We start from the raw sequence: 19698 nt of genomic DNA, 5'->3' as shown, positions 1-19698 counted from the left end.
TCATGCTTAAGAACAGCAAATATTAATTCTTGCTATCAATAATGCTTCCAAAATACCATCTCAGTCAGTTTGGAGTGTTAAGTGTTTAGCAAAGCAATTTTTTGTGACAGATAGCAATACAGGGTCGCAATAGCACCAGTGTTCTTCAGATCAAATGAATTTTGTGGGGGAAAACGTTGGAAAGGAGATGAGAGTGGCGTGATTTATTTTGCTCATTCCTCTTCTGCTGTGTGTCTCAAACAACACACTCAGTTGTATCCCATAACAGAGGTGAGTTAAAGGGACAAAGGCCACAACAAATTTTTCCAAGTGAACCAGTGCTAGAATCTCAGGGCCTCATATGCCTTTACTTCGGAATTACTGTGGTCTAACTATTCTGAGAACACTTTCCAGTTGCTGTCTTTATCAGCAAGGGCATTGGGAGAGGTCTTCCTTACAAGGAAAAGCTCAACACACACACAATTCCCTGTTGTTCAGGCATTTATGGAGTAATAAGCTTGAGTGTACTTGAGCTGTCCATCCACCCATTCCCTCCCAAGCCTGGTGTTGGTTGGAAGCAGGCAGTGGGAAAAAAGGCAGGAACTAGGCACTACCTCCTGTCATGGTCCCTATCAACAAAACAAAACCACAAAAAGATATTTTGCCCCCAGAAGTTGTTCTGCCATTTTTTAATCTTTGCTCTCTTTTTTCTTCTAAGGCCTTTGTGGTAACAGTTTCCTTTGTAACATGAAGTACATTGAAGGCTTACTTGAATTTAAAGATATATCCACAGTTTTCTCATTATAAAGGATGTGTTATTACAGATAACAGCATATAAAGAGAAAGTAAATATTTTTAAAAAACTATAATTTCACCACTCAGAAATATCCTTTTCTTTTTCAAAGTACTGGTCATATGATATGGTTATAAGCTGAACAGTTAAATTTTAATAAAGTGACATTTGTTTTCACAGACTCATAAAAGAAACAGTAATTACTTGATTATATTTCAAGGAGCTAGGGAGCATTCTTGTCCCAATTTTATAGATAGAAAACCAAGTTCCAGTATAACAGAAAAAGTTTTCTTTGGCCAGGGAATGAACGGCAAATCCACGTGACAGTAATCTAGTATTCATTTTTATCCATTCCTTTATATCATTTATATATATATATATATGTATATACATATATATATATATATATACATATATATATATATGTATATATATATACACACATATATAGTGTATGCATATATTCATTGTGTATTTATGTATTTATGTTTGTATATAGTTCCACATGTATACATCTATATACAGATATGCCCACACATGCTCACACACAATTAAAAAATTCAAAATACAATACTTACACTTGCTTTATACTGTGAATTCTGGTATTCATTTTCTGCACTATGCTATCCTACTTTTAAAAAATGTTGACCACAACTCTGTAATTTCATCACTCACTGCTGGACATGGATGTTAGTATAAAAGCACTTTAATTAGATTCAAGTTCTTATGTTTCCTATTGAGTCCACACTCTAGAGAAGGCACCTGGAGAGGCAGCAGGCATGAAATGAGCAGGACCAGCTGCGTAGTTCAATCTGCTTGGCCAGGTATCCTCTTCCTTCATTCTCACCCCCGACCTGGGTTGGAATTCCCATGACAAGCAGTTTTTGACATAGAGATATTACAACAAATAGGTGTCTATATGAGGTGCTACCTCCTTGTCCTGTTATATTCACTGCCTGTTCTGCTTCAGCCATTAGATTTGTTTCTAATGGGAACTTAATCAAGGGCAGAAAATACATTGCTTTCCAGGGGGCTTTGGAAAAAAACAAACATAATTTAGTGAGTTTAGCAGTTTTATACAGATTTTTCTCCCCATATTTCTCTTTTTGTTATATTCTCTCATAAATGGTAACATTAACCCAATGGGCTAATAATTTGAGTCTCCCCTTCTGTTATGGTTTGGATGTGAGGTGTCCCCCAAAAGCTCACGCGTGAGACAATGCTCTTGCATTTCTCAGAGGAGAAATGATTGGGGTATAAGAGACTTAACCCAATCAGTGAATTAATCCCCTAATAGGGATTCACTGAGTGGTAATTGAAGTAGTAGGGTGTGACTGGAGTAGGTGGGAATTGGGGCATGGTTTTGTGAGTGGAGTCTCTCTCTGCTTCCTGATCATCTTGTGAGCTGCTTCTCTCTGCCACACTCTTCCCCCATGATGTCCAGCCTCACCTCCAGCCCTGAGGAATGAAACCTGCTGTCTGTGCATTGAGATCTCTGAAACTGTGGGTCCCCAAATAAACTTTTCCTCCTTTAAAGTTATTCTGGTTGGATCTTTCAGTCACAGCAATGAAAAAGCTGACTAAAATGCCTTCAAAGCACATGTTGAAATGTAAGTGCCACTGTGATGGTAATTGGGACATGGCTAATAAGGGCTCCACTGTTTTGAATGGATCAATGGTATTGTGGCAGGAGTGGCTTAGTAATGGGGAGAGTGGGTTGTTGTAAAAATATACTCAACTTTCTTGGCTTTCTCTTGCTCTTGCCCTGGCCCTCTTTCATGGGCTTTCTCATCATGTCATCCCCACTGTCATGTTATGAAATAGCAATAAGGTTCTCATCATATGCAGCCCCTTGACCTTGGACTTTTCAGCCTCCAATATTCTGAGAAATAGGTTTCTTCTATTTATAAGTTACCTACTTTGTGCTATTCAATTTCAGCAATACAAAATAGAATAAGACAACTCCTTTGGATTAAATCTTAATTTTGATTCTGTGTGACCCTTAGTCTACTCAGTTTCCTCATTTCCAAAACAAGGACTACGGTGGCCACCATGCACGGTAACTAAAGGAGTAAATCACACTAATAGTAGGATCCAGCATAGGGTCTGATTCAGAATTGAAATCTTACTAGTGAATACTACTTTTCTTCCCTTTCCTTAGAGATTTGCACAAGAGCACATGCCATTCCAAACATTGGTGGCCACAATCCTTGACCCAATACATAACCCATTAAGAACAAGGCCAACAGGCCAGAATTTTCCCACACAGAATCACAATCCAAAGCTTGCATACAGACAGCTAGTTAGAAGAAGCTGAATATGACAGACACAGGTGGTACTTTCCACTGTTGGTAGCAACTAAAAGAATCAAATAACAAAACCACAATGTTTGTCAACCAATATATCTAGAGATTATAAAATATACAAGACATCTGATGATTGGGAGCCTGGCTTAACTGTCTTCCTAGTAAACAACAACAACAACAACAAAGAAATAAGATTTTGATGTAACAATTTCAGTCCTTTTTATGCTGTTGTAACAGGATACTACAGACTGAATGAACTTACAATAGATGGAAATTTATTTGGCTCCTAGTTCTTGAGGCTTGCAAATCCAAGATTGAAGAGCTAAACCTGCGGAGGGCTTACACAAGGTAATCCATCACAAGGTGAAGGAGAGAGGGGTGCAGGAGAGGGAGAGAAAGGGCTGAACTCAAGAATTCATCCCTTAAAAGGAACCCACCCCCATGCTGCTGTGATAATGGTACTAATTCACACAGGAAACAGAATCCTCATGACCACCTGTTAAAAGTTCCCTCTTTAACCCTGTTCCATTAAGGATTAACTTCCCATTATGTAAAACCTGGGAGATATGTTCAAGCCATGCCAAATATTTATTTCTTCTCTGTAGCAGATATAACATGGGATTACACATTTATCTGGCATTTTGTGATGATAGGCTATAAAACTTGCAGGCAGAGTAATCATCAAGCAAAGTTGGAACAATTAGCTTTCACTTACCATCTGTGTTGCAGAATCAGTCTTCTTCTGCCAGTATGTTAGAGAAAACTATAGGAACTATTATCAAAGAAGGAATAAGGCAATGTATGCATACCTCCATCACCAGAATGACTATTAAGCTAGACTGTGAATATGCACTTATCTGTTTTTCCTACTTTACATCAGGGAATAATGGTCAAACCTATTCCCTCTCTTCACTTTCAATTCCAGATAAATACCTGAAAGATCAGGGCTAAATAAATATTTGTCAAATGTTAACTACATGAAGAGGAACAATAATGCACTTAGTCCTGCTGATGCAATGGTGTAGTTGAAGGCTGAGCAAAAGGCATCTAGCCAGCAGATAGTTAATTGAACATAAAAGACATTCTTCCCAACTGCTAACCTTGTTAGGCTCAGAGATCTCACCACGTTATTCATAGACACTCATGCTCATGGTCTTTGTACCATCAGTGACTTGTTTGATTTTTCAGTTACAGTCACTTCTGTAATATTATGGAATCTATTGAGTTCCCTTCATCTGTCTATCCACATCCTCCAATCACATTCTGAAGTTTTAATACAAGCTCATTCAATTTTATTTAATTGTAGACATTTATATTCAATGTATAACACATACAAATGGAAAATATATGCCATCAAGGCATTTCTTCACTATTACCATAACTTCCACTATACATAATTGGATCTCACATTTCTTTGGTGTCTTTAACTGCTTAGACATGTCAGCCATTGAATCAGCTCAGTCACACTTCAGCAGTGCCACATCATTGTAATCAGTACCATTCAGAATTCTGTCCCTGAAAAGTTTCCTGAATATATGAACAGAGCCTAGAAGAAAACAATAAAAACAAAGATATTTCCAACCAAAACATTGGAGGAACATTGAAACATTGAATGGACATTGAATAATATTTAATATCAAATTTTAATAGTTATTCATAATTTTCCTTATAGAAAGCTGTATCTTCATGTCATGTATTTTCATTTGTGGTTTATATCTTCATCTTGCAATTTCCTAAATTTTATCTCCACAGTATCAAAATCATAATGATGGTTTCATCTTCAAAATAAATTTATTATATTTTTAAAGGGAAAATTTCCCATTTTCTTTTCTTTTGTTATTCTGACAATCCTATATTCTTTTTGAACTATGTGGTCATTGTTGGGTGCAGAACAGGCTGAACTATGTTATCTGCAGGGCAGGCTGAACAAATGTTAGCTGCAGGATATCCCAGGTACTCAAACCCCCCTCTCTCTTGTCCTTTATCACCTGTTTGCATCAAAGCTGAACATTCAACCCCCACTCAAGGCTGAACACTCAACCCCTCCTTGTGCCAACAAGGCAGCTTGCAGACCCAGAGTCCCCATTAGATTTGGGCTATAAAAACTCCCTCCTGCTGGGCCCCTCTCTCTCTCTTGCTCTCTTGTTCTGTCTCTCTCTCTTGATCTCTCTGTCTCCCTTGCGCGCATGCTCTCCTCTCTCTCTCCGAGTGTTGTGGTCACTCTCCTTTCAGTCATGACATCATTTATTTACTAAGTACCACTTCCAGAGAGTTCAGAAAACAATCTTAAGAAAATGGGGATGCAAAACAATCTATAAAAACATTTTTTAAAAATCAATAACCTACTCCCAAGACATCTGTGAAAAGCTAATATATGACACATTTATCAGTGTTAACAATTTCAAGTATTGAAATCTGATCTTATTATTATATTATCATGCCAGAGGAGAAAAATAGCTGATTTTTTTGTAGAAGAACGATTATAGAAGAAAGTAGACAGATTAAATGTCTAATTTTACATTAGAAGTTAGACTTAATCCAATTTTACGTGTTCTATAAAACCCATTGCTGTGCTTTATACACATACATGAATTAAAATGTATATAATGAATAGTTATTATTCACTCCTTCTGTCTAGACCACACAACCTCTAATTAACTAGATCTTTCCTTTGGCCATGAGGCAGATGGTCCATAAAGGTCAAATATCTCAGGTCCTCTTGCTTTGAATGCACTTTCAGATCTCATCTACATTCTGGGGTCCTGTTGGCAGAGCTAGGCCTTAGAACTTTCTAATGACTTCTGTTCAGGTTCATTTCTCTATCTAAGGCAGGGTACTCTTCTCCAGCACATCCTCTAGAATTCAAACTCTGGCTGTGGACGAAATATCTTTTTGTTCACTTGTATTCAACTGAGATTTTATTCAAGTAGTGAGTGACCAAAACAAGCAAAAGAAAGTAAGGTCAGTAAGGAAATCTAGGCTGCTAAAATCCTTCAAGGGCAGTTTTCTCATGTCCTTCCTCAGGACACTTTGTTTAGGAAGCAATGGCCTGAAACCATTTATTCATGCATTATTTCCACAAGCACTCTCACTGGAGACCTGTGAATGCAAACAGAAACGAGATATAATTGCTTTCCTGGCAGAGCATATAACTCTCATGAGGGTATGTAACTAGTGTGCTCCACATCCCATGATGTGCTCAGAACCCAGGGGCTGGGTTAACCCCTTGGGAGGAATTATAAACTTATGATGGGGGAGGGAATGTTAGAAATACCCCCTCAATTACAAGTAGGAGCCCCCAACAACTGAGTTATACCCATCCTCCTCTTGATCTCTCAGCACTCCCTGCCTCATGTTAAACTCTGTTAAAAAAATAAACTGCTTATTTTTTATTTGTTATTTTTAGTTATACATGATAGTATAATGTATTTTGACTTATTATACATACATGGATTATGACTTCCCATTCTTGTGGTTCTACCTGATGTGAAGTTACATTGGTCATTTATTAATATATGAACATGAGAAAGTTATGTCTGATTCATTCTACTATAATAAACGGCTTATTTCTCCTCTCAGGTCATACGACATTGTTCCCAGTTTTCGTGCCTTCTTTTATTCCATTCTCCTTTTCTGAATCAGTCCACCGTATCCACTCACCTTAGGTCGGTTCCTCCTCCAGAAACTTTTATCTGGCAGCTCCCATCCTTCCACAAAAGGGAATCAGGTGTTCCCTCCTCTGACAGCCTATAGAGCTCTGTCCATTGCTAAGAGAGTTGGGTCCCTGGATAACTCCATGTCTTTCTGTCCTACTCCATAGACTGTGAGTTCAGTAGTGATGCGGTCTATCATTTTCCTCTTGGTTACCTAGTTCAGAACTTAATTCAATTCACAGCTTCTAAACAGTACATAAATATTTAATTAATGAATGCGTAGATTAGATTCATTAACAATAAACAGAGCAACTTGTGTTGAAAAGTAGTAGAAGCATGGAAAGTGGGTGATTTTAGGAAAACCATTTCACTGGGAAGAGACAAACATCTCATTTAACTTTTCTGAAACAATAAATTAAAAAAAAATATGTTGACCTACATAACAGAAAAGTCCATGAAAAATCAGATCCAGCTGAAGGATAGCCAAAGAATTTTCTCCAAAGTAGAAATATATCCCACTTCATTTTCTCTGTGCCAACTTCATTGTGCCAATTTCTCACCAAGAATTGGCAAAACTCTAGGCCTCTTTTTGGTTTACCCCTCAAGGGTTCTTGTGCTGAAGGTTTGGTCCCCAATGTGAAATGTTAAGAGGTGGCTGGACCTTTAAGAGGTGGGTCAGAGAGGGAGGCCCTTAGGTCACTGGGATCCAAATATCTTGTCTATTTCTTGGAACGGAAGAAAAACAGAAAGTGTTTGCTGCAATTGGTCTTCACACACAACTAATAACTGACATAAATGAGAGGACTCAGATAGTCAGACATAGTTTACCCAGAGGAGTTGCCAAAAGAATGAAGCATGTCAAGAAGCAGCCAACATTTGGAGATTATAGAGTTTAACTCTTGGAAATAACTTAATCAAAATCACATGTTTTTGTCATGAAATAAAAAGCAAAGAGTTATGTGGTTTTTATTTTATATGCTACCTTAACATGCCACTTAACTCCATGAAATTTTCATAAATCAAAATTTAAAAATTTCAAAGCACAGGAATACTATAACTTAGAACAAGAAACAAATTAATTCTCTCATTTGAACAAGTGATTTTCTAAGTCAAGTCCATTTTAAGAGGCGAATGTTAGATTTCTATGCAGTCTTTAAACTCATGAAAGCAAAAATTCTTTTTATAAATTTATGGTTTTTTTTTTTTTTTTTTTTTTGGTGGTGCTGGGGATTGAACCTAAGGACTTGTGCATGCTAGGTAAGCACTCTAACAACTGAGCCATATCCCCAGCCCTAAATTTATGTTTTTATTAATGCGTTTTGGTTTATATAATTATGGGGCTCCTTTTGACATATTCATAAATCCCCATAACATAGTTTGCTCCATTTCAGTCTCTAATACTACCATCTTCCCTCTATTCCTCCCTCCTCCTGATCTCTTTCCACTACTCTATTGGTCTTCCTTTGGTTAATTTTTGTTTGTAATTGGTGCTTATGTGTAAAGGTAGAATTCATTGTGATATATACATTCATGCACATAGTATAATTTGTCAATGTCAGTATGCATTTCCTTCCCTTTCCCCTCCCCACTCCCTCCTCCTCTATCTCCCTCCTCTACCACACTGTTTCCCCCCTTCTGTTTTCATGAGATCACTTTTTAAAAAAATACCTTACTTCTCTCTAGCTTCCACATATGAGAGAACAATTTGATCATTGACTTTCTGAGTCTGTCTTATTTCCCTTGGGAGATATTCTGTAATTCCATTCATCTACTGGCAAATGACATAATTTCATTCTTCTTTATATCCATTGTGTATATATTCCACCTTTTCTTTTTCCATTCATCTATTGGGGGACACCTAGGCTGGTCCCATAACTTGACTATTGTGCACTGCTCAGCTATAAAGATTGGTATGCATGTTCTTTGGAGTCAACACCAAGGAGTGGGATAGCTGGGTCATGTGGTGGGTTTATTTCTAGTCTTTGAGAAATTTTCACATTGCTTTCCAAAGTAGTTGTATTAACTTTCAGTTCCACTAACAATGTAGGAGCATACCTCCCCCCCCACCCCCGACATCCTCATCAGCATTTATTGTTACCTGTATTCTTGAAATTTGCCATTTTAACTGGAGTGAGATAAAATCTCAGTGTCATTACAGTCTGTATTCCCTTGTTTGTTAATGAAGTTGAACATATTTTGCAAGGCTGCAATTCTTAAAGAAATAGGAGAATCCTTAAAAATTGAATTTTTGGTGGTAAAATTCCATTTGCCCTATAATCATCATGGAACCATTCATTCAGAATTGACAAACAGTAAATTCCAGGTGTTCACATCTTCTACTCCCCTCCCCAGGCATTGCTGTGGCAACAGCCACTTGTAGGAGTAACCTGACAGCTCCTCGCCTCAGCTGTATCAGTGTCTTTCCCTTTCTGGGCCAATTTTTCTCAGTGGCTGCCATGAAACATTCCTTGCCATAAAATAGGAGCCAATGGATAAACATTTTCCCATTTTTTTTCTGCTTTAAACAGATATTTTTTCAATATTTCTTAGAGGGTTTCTGGTAGGATGGAATCCCAGTTGCCCACCCTCTTTTCCTATTTCACTCTTCCCAGTTCTTCAGTCCTATACACTGGAGACACATTCTCAAATAAATGACCTGCATGGCTGACCCATGATTAGGCTCCACTTTTCAAAGGGAACCCTAGGCTGACCCACTGCTCCATTCTTGGAAGTAACCCTGATGATTGGCAGGCAGGTGTGGGCAGTGTAGCTCCACTGTTCTACTCCATCTTGCCTCAGGGACTCATTGCCTCACAACTGCCAACCCTACTTCCCTAAAATGATGCGATGACTTTGTTTTTAAGGGGGAAGAATGAAGATATCAAAGCGTGCCATCAAATTCTAGGCTTTATCTCCCCCCACAATTCAAGGGCATTAGTGTCAGGTTCAGGGCAGCTTCACCATTCAGTATCCGGACACTGCTTGTCTGGCTACCCTCTTTCTTTCATCTAGTCATACCTGCTCTCAGTCCAGGGGTTCAAACAGGATAAGCCATTTCTCAGTTGCTTCTGTCCAAACCTTTCCCCACCCTGCTGATGGATTCAGAAATGAGAAAATTATCTAAGCCTGGTTAAGTCAGAAACAGTGTCTAGAGTTTTTGCTGGAACAAGTGAAAATGCCCTGGGTTTGCTAAACTGATAAAATGAATGTTGTATTGGTTTGTTTTTCATTATTATCATGAAATATCTGAGGCTGTGTAGCTTATAAAGAAAAGAGGTGGCTCAGTGGTAGAGCATTTGTCTAGCATGCATGAGGTACTGGGTTCAAACCATGGCACCACATAAAAATAAAAAGTAAATAAAGAAAAGAGATTTTTTTAGCTCACAGTTTTAGAATCCCAAAGCCCAAATAGCATTGTACTGGCTCTTATGAGGCTCCTTCTGGCTGCATCACCTCCTGGCTGATGGCAGCACAATGGTGGGAGCAAAGTCAACAGAGGGTTGGGGGACAGGGAGAGAGGGAGAGGGAGAGGGAAATAGGGAGAGAGCAGGTGGGCTCCCAGAGTCAGAAGCTCCAAGAGTCAAGAAAATGATCCAGGAACTGTTGGAAAGTGATGAATCATCTGCTTAATCTGTTTATTTTCTACCAACCCCTTTTTAATCTCCCAGGAAGGGTAGGATTTTGAAGCCTTGACTTTCTAGAGTTATTAGTTATTCATATACTCATTTATACTATACAAAAATTCAGGTACATTTTCCATTCTGTCTCCCAAATCCTACTTGACTCTGAGAACTCTGTTTAAAAGATGACAAAAAGAAGATGAAAATAAGCAAGACTAACATATATCTTAAGGTTTACTCCCCAGTTTTAGGCTAAACACTGTACTTGATTTGCATTTCTTTAGTTGAAAATTTCTTTCCAAATACATTGGTGTAATTTTTCTTTCTCTATTGTTAGGTTCAACATTGCTATGATGATTAACAGATTTTACAATAGTCAATGACACTAGGGATCATGCAGAGCCAAGCATGGAATACTTGCTCAATAAATGCTTTTTAAGTGTATTTAGGCAATAGAGATTTTCAATGTTTTTGTTCTAGATGGCTTGTTTGAAAGTATCCTTTGGAAATTTTTCTAATGTTTATTTTGCCTTCAAACCCTAAAAATAATAAAGTTGTAGAATGTAAGTCTTGTAAGCAATGGTTATTTACTTTAAAGGGTATACATTTAACACTAGTAGAACAAGAAAATATATGGTGAAGAAAGGCTTGACATTCTTTATAAAAAACACTCCTGCATTTCTTGAAACAGAAAAGAGAAAGTGACAGATTTTATTTTATATTAAATGTATTACTCTAGCGTCTTGTATACATTTGCCTTTACTTAATGTGTACATGATTACAATTTCAGTATTAGAACTGGACTTACAAATAAGTACAATAGAGAATTTATACTTTACTAGACTATTATCTTTTTAAAATCAATATTCTTCATCAATTTCTAAATCCATAAAATTTACACCCTTGCTATTTTTACAGAAATATGAACATAAACCTAAATGTTATTTATTTATTTATCATATATTATCAATTTACAGACTTGGATAAAGAGTTTTAATTCTCTCTCTCTCTCTTTTTGTTTTACACTTTGGTATTTTACAATATTGCCAACAAAATTCACAAAGTTGATAATCTCTGTGATTTTTACATGATATATTAATCAGAAAATACTAATCACTATTAAAAGGCCAGGCATAGTGTTTTACATACATTGATTAAATAGTTCTGACAAGATGGCAATGATCTGGTTAAGAGTCTTTTCTCTAGAGCTAGAATACTTAGGTAACCTGGCTCACCCACTTGTTGGCTGTTTGACTTTGATTGGACTGCTTCATCTCTCAGATGGTGATCATGTAATTGTCTATCTCAGAGAGCTGATGTGAGGAGTAAGAGGTGTTAAATTCAAAGTGCTTAAAACAATGAATGTCATACAAATAAATATTAGTAATTGTTTACTATTGTTACTAGTAGTACTGCAAAGAAATTTGAAGATGGTCCTGAAGAAATTCACACTGGGCTGGGGATGGAGTTTAGTGATAGAGTACTTGCCCACCATGTATGAGGCTTGGGGTTTTAATCCCCAACAATGAAACAACAAAAGAAAGATAGGGTGAAATCAAGAAAAGAAACTCACCCCAACATTAGATACTAAGTGAGCAGAGTGATCATAGTGAGGATTTGAAATCGTATTCTAACCCACTATACCATACCACTTTCCTGGATTCTTCTTTCTCTAACGAAATTATATTATTTTTCACATAGTGTTGTGGACACAGAAAATAGTATTTAATACACAAATACCATACTGTGTGTACAGTATTGATCATAGGAATATAATTAAGTTCACCAATTCTGACCTATAAAGGGACTTTAGGAAACATTTACCTACTAAGAATGTAGTTCATTTCAACTTTGCTTTATTAAGGGCTCCTTATATTATCTCCTCACTGTCATAACTTCAGTGCCTTAAAATGTTTTGCCTATAAAATAAATACACTTATTATGTAATAGGTAACAAAAATATGCACAAGCATGTCGCAAAACTGTAAATAGAGATTGAAGCCATTTTCATTAGTTTATATCCAAAAATTAAAAGAAGCTTGGGTTTCTCAGTCAATAGTGGTTTCCTACAAAAAGTTGGCAGGGCCATCTCATGAGATATGACACAATGTTTGCACTATGCTTACATCTCCAAGATACACAGGCCATTTATTATTGTTGTATGGACACATTGAATTATTTTGTGTAAATGCATAGAAAGGATGACTTTATTGCCCCTCACTATTGCCTGGATTCCTTTACTTTGAAATTATTAAAATCTGGGGATATGGTTATACAAATTCAATGTTTTGCTTTACCATGTTCAAAACAATCCCTCCTCTCCATTTGCTCTGCTGCTAACCCAAAAGGAGACTCAAGTTTCAGTTCCATAAACACATATGATTTACACCATGTCGTATAACAACCATTATATTGATGTTGAATTTTCAAAAATATATGCCGTGGAGAATTGCCCTTGAAGATCTCACTCACTGTTCATTTAAGAGAGGCAGACATGTGGATAGAAGAGTAAACTATATGTGGCACATGTCAGTATGGAGAGATCTGCCACAATTGTACAAAGGAACAAACGCATGAATAAGTCAAAGCTTCATAATCATTTTCAACATGTGTTGTTCATTCTTACTGTAGCTATATTTATTAGGCCCCTAGCAGTGCACTAAAATAGTGATAACCATGACCTCTAACCTCCTAGAGCTTCCCATTGAGGCAAAAAGAAAAAACATTTTTAAACACTGTTAAACACACTCCAACGCATGCGTCTGAGCATACCATGTATATGTGTATTATGGGTGTGAAACAGGAAAGGCTGGGGTGCTGCAAGAGAAAACAACAAAGGAGCATAATAAAGTTGTCACTTCAGGCTCCTCTGAGGAAGTTGTTATTTAAACCAATACCAAAAACATGAACAGAACTTAGCCAACTAAAAAGACAGGTGGTATGAGAATAGGAGAAAGAACATTCCAGCCCCAGGGATTCAGTTTGCACTATGCACATTTCTGCAGATGTTCCATGCTGCAGTCTCCTAGTATCCTTCACCACTACTAATTTGTGTGACGGAGAGAATCCAACATAATCCAGATTTGGAATATGCATATACCTAGTCCTGATAACAGCCAAGCCATTGCTTTTCAAGAAAAGGAATACAGTCCATGTTGATCTCTTCACCTTTCCTGTGTGGGATTCAGTGGCATACTTTCCACCCTTACCTCCACATCATTTACACACTCAACTCCCAGACTCTGTATCCTCCTTCAGAGAACATTGTTGTTCCCCACCAGCAATACAGCCCATCTCACCCTTCACTGGGACTGGGACACTTGGCCCGCTAAACTCTCCTGTTCTCTCTTCTGGAATATTTTCCGGGATGAAGACAAATGGAGAATCATTCAAGCTCCAATATTAAAAAAAAATCAAATATAACTTTTGTAATATATGTAAGATTATGAGTAATGAGGATAATTGACCTTGCTTCTTACAGTGTATGGGAAGATGGTTAGTGAAGCTGGTAAATCTCATCCAAGAGACTGGAGAAGGCTTCCACATTCAGGTAAAATTCTAAAGACAGTCATTGCCTAGAGAATGAATTTCACTTTTCAATAGCAGAAAACAATTACAAACAACACAGCTTTAACTACACAGTAGTAGCCAAACTCAATAGAAGTCAACCAGAAAGGCAGGGTCTAAGGGCAGTTTTTGGTAATGCAGGAGCTAGTTAAGAAGGAAACAGAAATTGTCTGGGTCTCAAAGGTATACACTGTGTAAACTGCATGGTGACCACAGAGCGCTCTGGGTTCCACATAAAGAAAACATAGACCTTATAAGATTGAGTACTAGTATTTTAAACTACATAAATGTGTGCATATTTCAGTTAGGGTTGGAGATGTGGCTCCTGCTGCCAACTTAAGGCCAAGGCAGCTGACTCTAGCCCTTTTTTGGGTTGTTTTATTTAATCTTGCCTGGCTAGAGCCCAACTCTTCTCTGAAATGACTTAGCTTCAGCACCCCAGTTCCTCATTCCCCATCCCAGGTTTCCGGACTGGACCAGCAGGAGAGATAAAAGAGGCGGGGACATCGCTGGAGCCGCGGGCCTGGGAACCCTAGCCCCCACTTGACCTGAGCACTTGGATCCTGCTGGAAACTCCAGGACATGGGCCTCATATTGTGCTCCTGCAGCCTCTGCAGCCAGCTCAAACCCGGGCTGCTGCTCCTGGGGCTATTGCTCCTATCAGCTGTGGTCACAGTCGCCAGTGGTGGTGAGAGCAGAAGTAAAGCGGGGAGGGGACCGACTCATGGGAGCAGTAGGAATTGATTCCGGGAACCCCCGGGGTGCTGAGGCAGTGTCCTTAACGTTAATGGTTCCAGCTCTATTGTCCTGGGCTGCACAAGCGCGCTGCCACGGAGTCAATATACCTTCCCTCTGGAAATGCAATTGGTGGCTAAGGAAATGAAGACCAAGGGCAGGGGTGGGGGAGGGGCTGGGAGATTCTCTAGGTGCCTCTGGCCACTCTTGAAATCCTCCTCCCTCCCCTATTCCTGGCTCCTCACCCTTTCTGCCACCCTGCAGAAGATGGGGACTTTCACTGTGTGTGTGTAAAAACCATGTCCAAAGTCAATGCTGAATACATCTTCAAACTGGAGGTGATAAAGGCAGGACCCCACTGTGCCACCGCCCAGATGATGTGAGTTCTGGCCCTGGGCAGGTGGTGCTGCCTTTTTCCTCTCTGTCCCTCTGTCTGATCTTGTTTTGGAATCAGGGCACCAAAGGTGCATCTCTTTGCTTTTTGCTGCAGAGCTACACTGAAGAGTGGAAGGAAAATTTGCCTTGAGCGGCAGGTCTCCCTCTTTAAGAGATTAATGAAGAAACTCCTGGACAGTTAGTTTCTACCTGGCTAAATGTGTATTTTGCTATAAAACATGTTTGGGTGTTTCCCCCCACCCCACCCCACCCCACCCCCACACACATTGGCTCTAACTAAAAATGAATCTTCTATTGCTTATATTATCCTTCAAATCTTAAATAAATAAATGATATGAATCAAGTTGTGATTTTGTCAAAATATTGCTTCATAATAGAGGAGAAAATAGTGATGCCATAACATATTTTCTTACAAGAAAACACCTCAAGAATTTTAAGCAAAAAAAAAAAATGTTTTGAAGGAGGGTTTTTTATAAGGAATAAATTTGCTTGGTGCTACATGTTGGCTGATAGATATTTGAATGTTTAGGTGACTGTATTACTTAATATATGCATATTTACTGTATGTGTTACATTTGTTAATAATAGCATTTAATCATTACTAGTCTCCTAGGCTCATTTTTTTTAAATTAAGTAAATAAATCAGACCCTGATTTTATCCCTTTAAAACTTAGACTCTACTACATTATTATTAGAAAATTAATAAAAATTGAATTTGAAAAGAGTAGTTAATGTTACTCTATTAATACTTTGGGAAATTGCATTAAAATAGCTTAATCTTTATAAGGTTTTTGAAAATGTTGATATTCTACAAAAATGAAAATTAAAAACAGTTTTTGTATTCATATTGTTGCCTGCAAAGGATCCCTGTTTTGCAAACCTACCAGTTTTGTTCTTAATATATTTACATGTTAGTATTCCTCTAAGCATGCAGATGTCTTGAATAGAATTTTTTTCCCCTGGGCATTTTCAGGTTGAGGAGTTGCCTTATTTGCAGTTCACTATTCTCCCTTGCATTCCCTAACATTAAAGGTGTTAATATTACATGTTAAACAGCCATGGAACCAGGAGCAGTGCAAGCTGATGTTTTCATTCACACTTTGGGAAGATGTTACTACACCTTGGGGAGAAGAGAAGATGTTGCAACATGGGTATATTAGTTAACTATTGCTTGTGTAACAAATTCTCACAAACTCAGTGGCTTAACAACACAAATCTATTATCTCACAGTCCTGAAGGTCACAAATTCAAAATAAGTCTTAATGGGGTGAACTCAACATGTCCTCAGGGCTGTGTTCCTTCTGGCTTTAGAGGGCATTCTTTCTCCTTACCTTTCTCAGCCACTGGAAGCCACCTCCATTCCTTGGCTTAGGGCCCTTTCTTCCAAGTTTGAAGCTTATCATTCCAGCCTCAGCTTTTGTTGTCACATCTGCCCTCTCCTCTGACATTCTCTAATAAGGAGCTGTGTGTATACATTGGGCCCAATTGGATAAACTAGAATAATCTTACTATCTTAACATCCTAACACATGTGTCAAAATTTTTTTCTGGCCATATGAAGTAACCTAGTCATAGGTTTCAGGCATCAAGCCATGGGAATCTTAGTGGTAGGGGACATTATTCAGCCTACCACAATAGGCAAGAAGGCAAAATCTAGTTGAGGCAGAAGGAAGCCACAGATGCTGGCTTAGGAACTAAGGCAATTTTGACCTAAGATGAAAGTGTTTGGATAATGGTATGTTTAAACTCCTAAGGGAAATGAGACTATCATGCCATTCAGTCTCTTGGGAAAAACGGACACCTTAGGATGGCAAATTAATTAAAATAGACACAATTTCTAGAGGCTTATGAAGTGCCAAAACATCATCTAAAATTTTTTACCCACACTGCAAGTTAGGTAATATTATTCCCATCTCAGAGTTGAGGTAACTGTCTAGGAAAGGCCACAGCTTGTTAGAAGCTGTATAAATCAGTCTGGTTCCTATCTCCCTGCTCTGGGTTTCACATTGTGCTTTCACACAAGCAAGTAGCATGGTAGCCCATGCTTCAGAAAGGAATGACCCGATAAACTGGCTCTTGTAGATGGATTAGGGTTTGCTAGTGGGTCAAAGGGAAGAGTGGTACTACCACAACATGAAAAACTAGACAGAAAGATGCATGATTGTCAAGTCCTCGGCATATTTGGACAGAAGCTCATAGTTCTCCAGGGCTGCAGTCTATGGGGAAAGAGAGTGAACAATGGTCTCCTGTTTAGTTTTCATCAACTTGGTGCTTATCACTTCCTGGATAGCTCTCATGCATTCTTACCTAAATTATCTCTCAAAACACAGATATAATTATGGCACTTCCCTTCATAAAACAAAATTCAAAGTCCTTAGCATGGCTCTCAAGGCTGTGCTACATTCACTTTCCCTCTGTGCCTTGTTTCCTCATCCATGAAGTGGGAACAATCTGAGTATAGGCTTCATGGGTTATTGTGAGGACCAAAGAAGTGGCATCTGTAAAACATTTGGTGTAGTTCTTCATGCTTAAGAACAGCAAATATTAATTCTTGCTATCAATAATGCTTCCAAAAATACCATCTCAGTCAGTTTCGAGTGTTGTGTTTAGCAAAGCAATTTTTTGTGACAGATAGCAATACAGGATCGCAATAGCACCAGTGTTCTTCAGATCAAATGAACTTTTTGGGAGAAAACATTGGAAAGGAGATGAGAGTGGTGTGATTTATTTGGCTCATTCCTCTTCTGCTTTCTGTCTCAAACAACACACTCAGTTGTATCCCATAACAGAGGTGAGTTAAAGGGACAAAGGTCACAACAAATTTTTCCAAGTGAACCAGTGCTGGAATCTCGGGGCCTCATATGCCTTTACTTCAGAATTACTGTTGTCTAACTGTTCTGAGAACACTTTCAAGTTGCTGTCTTTATCAGCAAGGGCATTGAGAGAGGTCTTCCTTACCAGGAAAAGCCCAACACACACACAATTCCTTGTTGTTCAGGCATTTATGGAGTAATAAGCTTGAGTGTACTTGAATTGTCCATCCACCCCTTCCCTCCCAAGCCTGGTGTTGGTTGGAGGCAGGCAGTGGGAAATGTCCACAAACTAGGCACTTACCTCCTGTCATGGTCCCTATCAACAAAACAAAACCACCAAAAGATTTTTTGCCCACAGAAGTTGTTCTGCCATTTTTTAATCTTTGCTCTTTTTTTTCCCTAAGGCCTTTGTGATAAGTTTCCTCTGTAATATGAAGAACATTGAAAGCTTACTTGAATTTAAAGATATATCCATAGTTTTCTCATTATAAAGGATGTGATACTACAGATAATAGTACATAAAGAGAAAACAAATATTTTTCAAAAACTATAATTTCACCACTCAGAAGTATCCTTTTCCTTTTTCAAAGTACTGGTCATATGATATGGTTATAAGATGACGAGTTAATTTTCAATAAAGTGTCATTGTTCTCACAGATTCATAAAAGAAACAGTAATTACTTGATTATATTTCAAGGAGTTAGGGAGCATTCCTGTCCCAATTTTACAGATAGAAAACCAAGTTCCAGTATAATAGAATAAGTTTTCTTTGGCCAGGGAATGAATGGCAAATCCATGTGATCTAGTAATCTAGCATTCATTTATATCATTCATATATATATATATATATATATATATATATATATATATACTGTGTATGCATATATTCATTGTGTATTTATGTATGTATGAATATAGTTCCACATGTATACATCTATATACAAGTATGCCCACCCATGCTCACACACACATAAAAATTTCAAAATACAATACTTACACTTTCTTTATACTGTGGAATCCTGGTACTTCATTTTCAGCACTATGCTATCCTACTTTTAAAAAATGTTGACCACAAATCTATAATTTCATGACTCACTGCTGGACATGGATGATAGTATAAAAGCACTTTAATTAGAGTCAAGTTCTTATGTTTCCTATTGAGTCCACACTCTAGAGAAGGCACCTGGAGAGTCAGCAGGCATGAAATGAGCAGGACCAGCTGCGTAGTTCAATCTGCATCGCCAGGTATCCTCTTCCTTCATTCTCACCCGACCTGGGTTGGAATTCCCATGACAAGCAGAATTTGACTGTAACTGAAATATCAAACAATCACTGATGGTACAAAGAGCATGAGCATACTCTAGTGTCTATGAATAACATGGTGAGAACTCCGAGCCTAACAAGGTTAGCAGTTGGGAAGAATGTCTTTTATGTTCAATTAACTATCTGCTGGCTAGATGCCTTTTGCTCAGCCTTCAACTACACCATTGCATCAGCAGGACTAAGTGCATTATTGTTCCTCTTCATGTAGTTAATATTTGACAAATATTTATTTAGTCCTGGTCTTTCAGGTATTTATCTGGAATTGGAAGTAAAGAGAGGGAATAGGTTTGACCATTATTCCCTGATGTAAAGTAGGAAAAACAGATAAGTGCATATTCACAGTCTAGCTTAATAGTCATTCTGGTGATGGAGGTATGCATACATTGCCTTATTCCTTCTTTGATAATAGTTCCTATAGTTTTCTCTAACATACTGGCAGAAGAAGACTGATTCTGCAACACAGATTGTAAGTGAAAGCTAATTGTTCCAACTTTGCTTGATGACTACTCTGCCT

The 19698-nt window shown here is 38.0% G+C and overlaps 1 protein-coding gene across 2 annotated transcripts; it reads left to right on the top strand.

Moving 5' to 3' along the window:
- Positions 1 to 14403: 14403 nt before the first annotated feature.
- On the top strand, positions 14404 to 15392 carry LOC114083870 (platelet factor 4-like). 2 transcript variants are annotated; one of them, XM_071614807.1, is made up of 3 exons: positions 14404 to 14618; positions 14918 to 15032; positions 15144 to 15392. In XM_071614807.1, exons 1-3 carry the CDS (start codon positions 14501 to 14503, stop codon positions 15229 to 15231), a joined length of 321 nt encoding a protein of 106 aa, XP_071470908.1. In that variant the 5' UTR covers positions 14404 to 14500; the 3' UTR covers positions 15232 to 15392. The 2 variants fall into 2 exon arrangements, with proteins under 2 accessions (XP_071470908.1, XP_071470909.1); XM_071614808.1 differs by having other exon boundaries at positions 14418 to 14606.
- Positions 15393 to 19698: the final 4306 nt, after the last annotated feature.

The sequence above is a fragment of the Marmota flaviventris genome, chromosome 7 (genome assembly GCF_047511675.1).
Source record: "Marmota flaviventris isolate mMarFla1 chromosome 7, mMarFla1.hap1, whole genome shotgun sequence".
In the NCBI taxonomy this organism is placed as follows: Eukaryota; Metazoa; Chordata; class Mammalia; order Rodentia; family Sciuridae; genus Marmota; species Marmota flaviventris.
Note: the sequence above shows the minus strand (reverse complement) of the source record. Positions and strands in the feature narration are given on the sequence as shown.

Bases quoted from the DNA above. Each gene is read 5' to 3' on its own strand.
- LOC114083870 (XM_071614807.1), top strand. From the start codon at position 14,501: ATGGGCCTCATATTGTGCTCCTGCAGCCTCTGCAGCCAGCTCAAACCC. The intron at 14,619-14,917 runs GTAAAGCGGGGA...GCCACCCTGCAG, and splicing joins CAGTGGTGGTGAGAGCAGAA to AAGATGGGGACTTTCACTGT. The intron at 15,033-15,143 runs GTGAGTTCTGGC...TTTTTGCTGCAG, and splicing joins TGTGCCACCGCCCAGATGAT to AGCTACACTGAAGAGTGGAA.